Raw genomic sequence first — 10462 nt, 5'->3', positions numbered from 1 at the left:
AGGGCGGGCGCGGGCGGGGCGAAGACCAGCGGGCTGGACCGGACCCACCCGGCCGCGCCCGTCGCCATGGCCGCCAGCTGCGCGCCCCTCGGCGTGCGCCCCCGCGTGCAGATGCCGTGCTTGAGCAAGGTGCGTGGCGGGCGAGGGGTCCCGCTGTCCCTAGGATTCTCGGGCCTCAAGAAGGACCAAAAGGAGTCGTGGGAGGGGGTGTCGTTGAGGCGCTGGGCTGCAGGGCCCTCGGGGACCTACACCGACCCCTCCCCCGCCGCCACCGCGAGTTAATCCCCTCTGGGAGTCGGCTGATCCGGGTCCCTGAAATTGGGGAAGGGCGGGGGTGGGGAGACAGGGGGCGGCCGGGGTAGCTCCTTACGGCCTCTCTGCCAGATGGAGCGGGTGGTCGTGAGCATGCAGGACCCCGACCAGGGCGTGAAGATGCGGAACCAGCGCCTGCTGGTCACCGTCATTCCGCACGTCGTGACCGGTGAGGCCCCGCGGCGACCCTGGGGGGTGGGGTGACAAGCCTGCCTTCGCCTCCCCACCAACCTCTCCTGCGCAGGCAAGGACCTTGTGGACTGGCTGATGCAGAAATTCTCCGTCTCCGAGGAGGGTGGGTGAGGCGACACCAGGCACTGGGAGGCCAGTGTTGATGGCTAGGGCTGTGTGTACGTGTGCTGGGGGGAGGAGGGGAACTCGTCCCAGGGTACCCTTTCCTTCATTCGCATCCCCCCCCTCCCCAGAGTCCCTGCACCTGGGAACCCTCCTGGTCCGATACGGATACATTTACCCGCTTCAAGACCCCCACTGCCTCATCCTCCGACCCGACCAGACCCCCTACAGGTTCCAGGTCAGGCTCTGGACCTGGGGAAAGTGGGACTGAGATGTGGAGCCCCATGGAAGGGGTGGGGGCGGGGTGATGGAAACGTGCCAGAATAAGAGTGGGGTGGTGACATCATCAGGGGCTGGAGGTGTCCATTGCCCCTACCCTGAAATCCCTGCCTTGGAGTAAGGTAGCTTCATACCCTTCGTCCACAGCTGCATCCTACCCCCACCAAGTAGTACCATACAGGGGGGATGGAAGCATGCCTCTGGTTCTGGGGGTTTCAGGCCCCACCTCTTTGTGCCCCACACCTGAAGAGAATGGTGGGCTCTGGGCACCAGTTGACCAGCACGCTACAGCAGCCGCAAGCTGATGGCTGCCTCCCTCCCAACCTGGACCATGGATCTGGGCACCAGCCCTTGGGGGGACATCAGCTGGTGGTCAGCTGGGCCTGCAGGATCCTCAGACTCTGCCACCCCCAGCCCAGACTGGTTCCCAGGGGCTGTGAGGTAGGGGTGACTCAGTGGCCATGGCCCAGGGGTCCTGGCTGCCTTTGTCCCTGCCCATGCCAGACGCCGTATTTCTGGACAAGCAGTCTGTCTCCAGCAGCAGAGCTGGACTATGGTGAGGAGAGAAGGGGGCCCTGAGACTGGCAGCTTCAGGGAGGTGCTGCGGGGGTGTGGGGGTGTGGCGGCGTGGGATCTTCCCCTTACAGCCCACTCCCCCTTTCCTTCCAGCCATCTATCTGGCCAAGAAGAACATCCGCAAACATGGGGTCCTGCTGGACCATGAAAAGGTGGGTCCAGCAGAGGGACCCCTGGCCTCAAAGCTTGCAGTCCTGGCCCTGCTTTCGGGAGGGCCAGGATTAAAGCATGTACCTTGCCCAGACTGACCGCCTCCTGATAACCCAGCCACACAGCCCTGTCCTGGAGGTAGAGGTGGGAAGGGAGCCTGGTTCCCCCGCCCCCTACAGGCCCACTACGACCAGCTGCACAAGAAGATCAGCCACACGTGGGATCTGGTGCTGATGCAGGCCCGGGAGCAGCTGCGGTGAGGCCACGGCCTGGGCCTCCAGCCCCGCCCACCTCACACCTTGTCCCCACCCACAGCCACCGAAGCCACACCCATCCAGGCCAAGCCCTGCCCACACCACATGGCCTTGCCCTCATATGGCTCCACCCCCATCCTTAGGGCCCCTCCAGCCTGACCCACCCCTCACTGGCCACACCCACAGTCTGCCCTGGGCCGTGCCCAGGTCCACCCACGACCAGTTCCTGACCCAGGCGGCCCCCAACTTGCGTGGACCCTGCCTGGGTCGGGAGGCGCTGTGCTGGGCGCGGCTCCTCCAACCCTGTTCGACCTCCCAGGGCAGCCAAGAGGCGGCGCAAGGGTGACAGGCTGGTGGTCGCCTGCCAGGAGCAGACGTACTGGCTAGTGAACAGGCCCCCGGTGAGCCCACCCCCTCTCTTCGTCTAAGCCTCTCAGGGTCCCTGGGGCATAGGTGTCAAGGCCAAGCCTGGGACTCAGAACTACAAGGCGGGTGGGGAGGAGGGGAACCCAGGGGGCCTGCTTCTCTCCATGGTCTGATTGAGGGCACTCCAAGTCCAGGGTGGGAACCCTCTCTAGGCAGCAAATGTGGGGCCCTGATGGGTGGCCTGAGATCTGCTGTGAGGGGGATGAGGTGACCAGGTCAGCTGGGGCAGCCACAGGGACATTGTTGTGACCACTGGGGAGAAGCCCACAGAAAGGGGGGAGGGACCAGTGGGCTACCGATCACATGGGCAGGTGGATGGACACAGCGTTGAGGGCGAAGAGCAAGGGTCACAAGGGTGAGGGTGGGGGTCACAGGAGGCGGCCGAGGGGTTAGGTCTGTCTGGGGCCACTCAGGGTGAGTGGGTGAGGCTGCATGAGGGGGCCCCAGAGGTGGGTGAGCAGGTCAGAGGAGGGAAGTCACCAAGGAAAAGTGCAGAGGTGGGCAACCCTGGGCACAGCATGAGGGGGCCATGGAGCCCCTTAAGCTGAGCGTGTGGAATCCCACGGGCTGCAGATTGTGGGGTCTCAGTGACTGCTGCTCTGCAGCCCGGGGTCCCCAGTGTGCTGGAGCAGGGTCCAGAGCGGGGCGTAGGCAGCCCCAGCCGAGTGCAAATGGTGAGCACCCCATGCACCTCCTCTACCACCAGTGCTACCCCACCCCTATGCCCGGGCGACTACTGTTAACTCTTTGGGGCCTCGTGTTTGGGGGCTGTTTGTCTTCCTGTCCTGTCACCAAAATGGCATAGCCTGTTCCAGGGTGGGCCCCTGGTCAGTCCCCTGGCCTCGCCTCCTTCTGTCCCCCCTAACTGTCTCTTTCCCCCTCTGCTGCCTGTGATACAAGTAAGTGCAGTGGACACTGGGGAGGGGGAAGGGGCACTTCTCAGGAGCAGGTTGGTCAGCAGAGAGCTGGTGGAGACCACCCAGCAGCAGCAGGCTTGGGCATTCCTGAGTGTGGATGAGCCGGGAGGGCCCATGGCCATCTAGGGCTCTCCAGATAGCAGCCAGGGGGTCCCAGCCCTGCCCCTAGGTCTGAGCACAGTCACAGTGGGCTGAGCCTGGGGTCTCCGTGAGCAGCATGCGGCTGTGTGGAACCCCACTGGGCGTGTGTTTTAAAGAATCATTAAAACACATCTGAAAACAAAATATTAACTCACATTTGGAGAGCCTCAAGCTACTTGGGAGCTGGAGGGCCCCATGGAATAGTCTGGAAGTCTGCTGTTTAGAACCCCCCACCTTCGAGGGGCCTTGGAGAGTCAGACTTCCAGGAGAGGGGGTGGGGGAGGGCAGGGGCCTGAGTGAGAGGAACCGGGCTGAGCTGCTCTTGGGGTCTCATCAGGCCTTCTCCTGACTCAGCTCCTCGGCCTCTTGCAGACAAAGAACTCGGACTTCTACAGGCGGGAGGTAGGTCCCGGGGAAGGGGGAGAGGAGCCGGGGGAGTTGGGACTAGCCCGGGCAGTGTCCTAGCCCAGGCCTGCCTCACGGGCTGCGGGCTCCCGTCCCTCAGGTGGAGCGCTGCCGACTGGCTCTGGGCAGGAACCGGGTCAAGTCCTCTGTCTGCATGGAGGCGTGAGTGGGGCATGTGGCCGGAGACCCCAGCTGGAACCCAGTCCCTCCCTTGGCCCCACAGTCCTGTCTGTGGCCTCTCCCTCCCCTCAGGTACCTCAGGTTCAGCAGCCAGTATGGGCCCCACGACCCCATCATGGCAGGGTGCCTCCCGAGCAACCCCTGGATTACAGACGATGCGGCCTACTGGGCCCTGAACGCACCCACGTGAGCTGGGGCTGGGCTGAGGCCGACGGGGGCCTGGGGGGCTGTGGCCTGAGTAGGCAGTGACCCCTGACCACCCCCAGGGTGGCCGTGCCCACGAGGCTACGTGTGGCACGATGGGCCTTCAGCTTCTCAGAGCTCCTGGAGGACCCCATGGGGCGTGCCCAGTTCATGGAATTCCTCGGCAAGGAGTTCAGCGGTGAGGAGCTCAGGCCCCATCCCCACACGCTCCCCGCCTTGTACCCTGGACACCCCTGACCTGCTGTGCCCTCCAGCCGAGAACCTCAGCTTCTGGGAGGCCTGTGAAGAGCTGCGCTGTGGTGGCCAGGCCGGCGTCCCTGCCCTGGTGGATACCGTGTACCAGTGAGTGTGGTGGGCACGGAGGCTGCCAGGAGGTGGCTGCCTGGCTGAGACCCACAGGCATGTCCCCCCAGGCAGTTCCTGGCGCCCGGGGCAGCCCGCTGGGTCAACATCGACAGCCGGACCATGGAGCGGACATTAGAGGGGCTGCGCCGGCCGCATCGCTATGTGCTGGACGATGCTCAGCTGCATATCTACATGCTGATGAAGAAGGTGGGTGTGCCCGGCGCCCCTCCGGGCGCCCACCTCACCACAGCGTCAGTGTTCAGGGCAGGCTGTTATTTACTGCTTTCTAACATGTCACTCACCGGGTACAAGGTCACATTGACACACAGGGCCTTCCCAGCCCCACCTGCCCCCACTGTCAACCATTTACCAGGGGGTGGGCTGAGGAGGCTCCAGGGGAGGCTGGGCTGAGAGCTTCCACCCCTTCTAGGACTCCTACCCCCGGTTCCTCAAGTCCAACTTGTACCAAGCGCTGCTGGAGGGGGCTGTGGTTGCCCCCGAGGCCAAGAGACGGTGAGTGCTGGCTGTGCCTGTGTGCCCATGCCCCCCCACACCCCCAAGACACTCACCCACTTCTTGTTCACAGTGTGTTCCCATTCATGAGGAAGCCTCGCTGCTCCAGCCCCACCCTCCTGCCTGCTTCTGGGGAGCCCAGAGGAGCTGCCCCTGAGGGTGGGGATGGGGAGGCCTAGGTGAGGGTAGCTATTGGGCCCCTGGCCTTCTCCCAGGCAGCCCTCTCTGCCCAATGCCCCGTGGGCCCTAGCACTCACGGTCCACCCTCCTGGTCTCAACTCCTTCCAGGTTCAATTCCCAGGGGGAGGTACTGCACTGGACTGGGGGTGGGTGGGCTGAGTACATCCTCAGCCACTGGGGGCCTGCACCCTGGGCCCACTTACCCTCCCTGAGAAGGGGGCTCGTGAGCCCTGGGTACCTACAGACTCAGGATCACTAGGCCAGTCCGGACTCTAGGCCACTGACACACAGCCAGTGGTGGTACCCACAGGGAAGTTGGCATCGAGCCAGGCCCACGCACAGTCTGCCTGCACTGTCCTCTACTGACTGAAGTCTCAAGCCGGTTCTGAAGACACCCAGCTTACGGTGACCCTGCAGCTGCCTAAGGTCCCAGCTCTGCCCCAGCATGACCCCTAGCTGTCCAGGGTCCTAGGTCCAAGTCCGTGGTCCCTAGTTGCTCACACTGCAGGCTCTGCACCCATGACCCCTAGCTGCCCAGGGTCCAGCAGGATGTGCCCATAACCCTATAGACGCCCCGCAGATCTGCATACAGATGGCTCTGCTGGCTGACCCCCAGAGGAGCACTGGGCAGGTCTCTGCCGAGAGGGGCAGTGCCTTTGTGGTAGTGGACCTCAGGTGCTCAGTCCCTCCTCTCAGACACGGCCCAGAGGGCCTGCCCTTCCCCAAGAAATAAATGACCTTGGCACAGGCCTGGTGTATTGCATGTGTGCCCATGCCGGTGCACGTGTCGGTGTGTACCGGTGAGGGTGAGGATATCACAGGCTGTGCGGGGCTGAGGACTATGGAGACAGCTTTGCAAGGTGCCTGGAGCATGTCCTGATGCGTGGGGTCAGTCATGCGGGTCACAGCAGGGCAAGTGGAGCCTGGAGATCACTAGGCCGGGAGAGACCCCACGCCCTATCCATCCACTTGAGGCTGTGCCAGCCTCTGGGGCCCACAATGACAGGGCAGCAAAGTCCCTGGGCCACAGGTAGAGGGACTCCCGTCACTTCTGAGGGGACCCAGGCCCTGGCCACTCAGAGCCCCACCTGCCCTGCAGCTGGTGAGAGGCCTGTGGGCAGTGCTTCTGGGGACCCCATGGGTGTCCAAGCCAGCAGTTTCAGTCGGGATGACTGTCACAGCACCCCTTATATGTGTGGCAGGCACCATCGGTGTGGGGCCTTCTCGGGGACTAGGACCTGTGTCCTGGCAGGAGCCCCTCTCTAGACCCCCGTTTGACTGACAGGGCATCCAGGGCTGTGTCTGGGAAGCTTCTGGGGTCCCTGCGCTTTGGAGAACCTGCAGCACACAGCCTGGGCAGCTCTTAGACCCACACACCGCTCAAGACTGCACCTCATTAGCTCAGATCTGCCTGGTCTGGGAGGGGGGCTGAGTAGGTGCAGGGGCCCCTGTCCCTCCTTGGCTGCCCCTCCCATACCAATCAGAAGCCTGGTCAGCAGCCTTGTGTCCTCTTCCCTGGCCTACCACCTGGGCCCTGCGACCAGTGCTCTGCCCTCCTCAGCAGACACACAGGGGTCACCCCTCCCTTGCAGCATATACAGAGGCCACCGCTCCCTGGGCTTCCGGATAGGACAGTGCACGGTTTATTCACTGGTCTCTGGTGAGCGCCCTCAGCCCGGACGCAAGGCACAGAGTGATGCTGGGATAGGCAGCCAGCTGCCATGGCTGCACTGGGGAGGAGCAGGTCACAGTATAAACCACCAGCACACGGCCCTCCTCACAGGCCGGGTCAGGGCCATCAGTGCAACACTCAGCCACGTAGGAGGCGCCCTGGCACAGGGACGGTGCTCTGAAGGGACGGGACCTGTGGGGATGCCTGGGACCGCACGAGAATGGCTTTGGCCTGGAGAGAAGTGGTGAGGGCACGGAGTGAGTCTAATGGTGATGGTCAAGGAGAGGGAAGAGGGCAGCTGGCCCCAATGCCCCCCATCCATGCCGGTGGGCATGGCCCCCAGGGTGGTGGGGGCACGAGGCAGTGACCCTGTGGCAGCACTGCCAAGAACCAGGGCGGTCTGGAGACCAGGCAGACAGCTTTCTGGAGATTTAATTCTGGCGTCAGGCCTTGCTCCGGTAGCGCAGCCGGGAGAAGCGGTCTCTGATGGCTTGGTCGCTTTTGGCCTGGTCATGACCCAGGCGCATGACCCTGCTGCTGGCAATGCTGTCTCTCACTTTGTGCTTGGCCAGGGAGACCAGGCCTGGGGCAGCTGGGCTCTCAGGACCCGTCAGCAGGACGTAAGCAGCGTGGCGGCTCGGCTCCAGCAGGACCGCTGTGGGGACACGGCCATCAGCGCTGCCCCATCCTGACCTGGACCCCTGTCGGGACCCCAGACCCCACGAGGCACACTCACCTGTGAAGGCCACAATGTTGCCGGAGATGTTGGTCAGCTCCAGGCGGACGCTGGGCAGAGTGGGGTGGACCATGTAGAGGCTGTGGGGGGTGTCCCTCGTCTCCTGGTGTAAGAAGACCCAGAACTTAGCTGGCCACCCCGATGCCAGCCACCCCTGTGGACACGCTGGGTCAGCAACCATGCCAGGGGCTGTGTCCACTGGGGTCCTACCAGGTAACCCCCAAATGCCAGCTGTCTTTTCCCCCAGACATGCCTGCCCACCGGACCCTGATTCCTTCCTGTGACTAGACCCCCAGGTGCTCAGCCCTGCCCACATGGCTCCCCATGGTCAGCTTCAGGGTGGTCTGTTTCTCCGGTGTTCTTGGTCCAGTGTGGCCCACACCTGTCTGTGTACCTCCCCACCACACCCATGTGTACGCCCCCCTCCAATACCGTCTGGTTTGTGCTCTCCCCCTCGGGGAAGCCCCAGAAGAAGAAGGCTGAGCGGTGGTCTGCTGTCAGCAGGCTGGCAGATGGGGGGCTCCTGAGGAGGCCGGGGACTGGCTGATGCCACAGGATGGCACCTGTGCTGAGGTCCAGGAGCAGGATCTGGGAGGAGAGTGGCCATAAGCAGCAGTCAGGGCCCCTCCCCACCAGCAACAGTCCCAAGGCAGGTGGGCCATGAGGGTGGCAGGCGGGGCCCTTGGGGTCCTACCTGTCGGTCGGTGCTGGTTCCATTCTCAATCATCACTGCCACGGTGTCTGGCTTGTAGTGACCAAGGACAGGTTTCCTAGAAGAAGAGCAGGTTATTAACAGAGAGGGTCTCTGGAGCCTGCGCCCCACCCTGTTCCCCCCAGGACAAGCACCCCATGTTCATTCCTAGGGGCAGGCACCCCCACCTTGGGTTGCGCCCCCTGCCCCGGCAAGCACCCCTAGCCTGCTTCTGCCTGGGCTACACCTAGAGACCTGGGGGAGCTGTGGGGTTGGGTCCTCTGGGAGGGCTGACGCCATGCTACAGCCAGAGCTGCTTGTGGCCCCTGCACACACCTGGAGACCTGGACATCAGCGAGGGTCCATCTGGGCGTCAGGTCCTGTCCGTTCAGCAGCACACAGGCCTCCGAGCCAACGAGAAGCAAGTCTGAAGCAGCCCCCAGGCCAGGGATGGCCAGCTGATACAGGATGGCTCCGGGGCTGGGGGCACAGGCCTCCATGAGTGACCTGGGCCCCTTGGCCTATCACGTACCCTTCTCAGAACAAGAGGAGGGACGCCCAGTCCACCCGGGGCCTCCTTCCCCATCACGGTCCCCATGGGGGGCGTTCTTGAGTGGAAGTGCCCCCGCCCCCGCCCCGGGTGCAGGCGGGCTGAGCACGGACCTCGCTAAGGATACCCTGTAGGTGGAGGCGTTGATGGCACGCTCCCACAGCACGTCTGTCTGGAGGAGGCTTGCTGCCCCTGTCACCTCCTCCAGCAGACTCTTCACAGAGCGGCAGCAGAGGGACCCGGCTGTCCAGGACACAGGGGCAGTGTCACCCCAGGGCGGGGTGAGGTGCAGCTCTGCCCACTTCCCTCCCCTCCCCCAGCCCCCCCTTCTAGGTTCCCCTGGAGCAGCTGTACCCCCAGCCTCCCTCCCACCTGGCACCCACCGCAGGGGAAGAGCAGGTAGTGGGCGCCAGTGCCAGTGATGTGCAGGAGCGCGCTGCCCTCACAGTCTGCGCCAAGGCGGCCTCTGCCGCCCACCGGGCTCCCGCTGCTGCCCGAGTAGAAGTGGACACTGGCCTGCAACGGCAGAGGCCCTGCTGGCCCGTGGTGCCCAGGTGGAGGCCCTGGGTCCAGCCTGGGTTGGGGTACGGGGGCAGTGCAGGGAGGGTAGGATGTGGGGGTATGGGAGTGGGGGGCGCAGAGGGTGGGGGTGGTGGGGCGAGCCTGAGTGTACCTCCTCCTCCTCCCTGGTGAGGACTAGCAGGTCTGAGAGCCCGTCGCTGTCCACATCAGGTGCCCAGAGCATGTCACTTAGGGTGGACGTGTTTGCGCCGAGGCTGTCTGCACGGCTCCACAGGGTGTCCCCTACACAGAGATACTGCCCCTGAGTGGTGCCACCCAGCTCGTGGCCCCTGGGCACAGCCTCATGGGGAGCCTCAAAGACTGGGGCTCGGCAGGCTCACAGCACCCTCAGGCGGAGCACCCTGGTGGGGTTGGGAGGATTTGGTGTGATGGGGAAACACACCGGAGGCCCATGACTGGGTGGCCTGCGGCCTCCTCTCCTCCCTGCTTATCTCTCCGAATCCACTCCATGATGGAGGGCCTGGCGCCTTTTCAGACACTCAACACGCGGGTTATGCCACTGGGCAGCTGATGGTCAGGGGTCAGCAGGTGGGAACCACCCAGTAGCTCCATGGGAGAGAGCAGGGGCTCTCTATTGCTGTAAAATGTTAGTCTCGGGAGAGAGTGGGGCAGAAAGAGGGAGCCGATTACAGGGATCTACATAAAACCCCTTCCCTGCGGGACGGTCAACAAAAAAGTGGGTGAAGGGAGACATCGGTGAAGGGAGACATGGAAAAATAATGATCATTTATAAATTATCAAGGGAGGAGAGATGGGGAGGGAGGGGGGAAATGTGGAGCTGATACCAAGGGCTCAAGTAGAAAGAAAATGTCTTGAGAATGATGATGGCAACATATGTACAAATGTGCTTGACGCAATGGATAGATGGATGGATTGCGATGAGAGTTGTACGAGCCCCCAATAAAACGATTTAAAACAAAAATTAGCCCCAGAAACTCACAGGGCAGTTCTGCCTTGGCTTCCAGGGTCCCTGTGAGTCCGAATGGACTCAGCACTGGGGCTTTTTGGTTTTTTTACTTGCAACATTTTATTTGTAGTTTAAAGAACAGTTTTAG

The 10462-nt window shown here is 63.2% G+C and overlaps 2 protein-coding genes across 5 annotated transcripts in view; one reads left to right on the top strand and one right to left on the bottom strand.

Moving 5' to 3' along the window:
• The first annotated feature begins 66 nt into the window (after positions 1–66).
• RGS11 (regulator of G protein signaling 11) lies at positions 67–5925 on the top strand. Of its 4 annotated transcripts, none has more exons than XM_045285979.1 (17): positions 67–129; positions 385–481; positions 557–607; positions 738–844; positions 1390–1441; positions 1555–1613; positions 1791–1867; positions 2185–2266; positions 2897–2965; positions 3728–3751; positions 3855–3916; positions 4007–4120; positions 4201–4316; positions 4393–4480; positions 4552–4690; positions 4914–4996; positions 5070–5925. In XM_045285979.1, the coding sequence occupies exons 1-17, from the start codon at positions 67–69 to the stop codon at positions 5173–5175; spliced, it is 1389 nt and encodes a 462-aa protein (XP_045141914.1). In that variant the 3' UTR covers positions 5176–5925. The 4 variants fall into 4 exon arrangements, with proteins under 4 accessions (XP_045141914.1, XP_004705826.2, XP_045141915.1 ...); XM_004705769.2 differs by having other exon boundaries at positions 3722–3751; XM_045285980.1 differs by lacking the exon at positions 557–607 and having other exon boundaries at positions 3722–3751.
• An 871-nt stretch (positions 5926–6796) lies between these two features.
• FAM234A (family with sequence similarity 234 member A) overlaps positions 6797–10462 on the bottom strand; it is a 27402-nt gene continuing 23736 nt past the window's right edge. Inside the window, exons 3-10 of the mRNA XM_045286015.1 lie at positions 9499–9707; positions 9209–9341; positions 8939–9068; positions 8612–8755; positions 8279–8354; positions 8017–8172; positions 7585–7687; positions 6797–7503 (exon numbers count right to left, since the gene is read on the bottom strand). Coding sequence (XP_045141950.1) covers positions 7292–7503; positions 7585–7687; positions 8017–8172; positions 8279–8354; positions 8612–8755; positions 8939–9068; positions 9209–9341; positions 9499–9707 — 1163 coding nt within the window. The 3' untranslated portion in view covers positions 6797–7291. The remainder of the gene's footprint in view (positions 7504–7584; positions 7688–8016; positions 8173–8278; positions 8355–8611; positions 8756–8938; positions 9069–9208; positions 9342–9498; positions 9708–10462) is intronic.

This window comes from Echinops telfairi, unplaced genomic scaffold, assembly GCF_000313985.2.
Source record: "Echinops telfairi isolate 266 unplaced genomic scaffold, ASM31398v2 ScPeMD7_5;HRSCAF=22, whole genome shotgun sequence".
Taxonomy (NCBI): domain Eukaryota; kingdom Metazoa; phylum Chordata; class Mammalia; order Afrosoricida; family Tenrecidae; genus Echinops; species Echinops telfairi.
The sequence above is the reverse complement of the archived record's forward strand: the minus strand, read 5'-3'. Positions and strand labels throughout refer to the sequence as shown.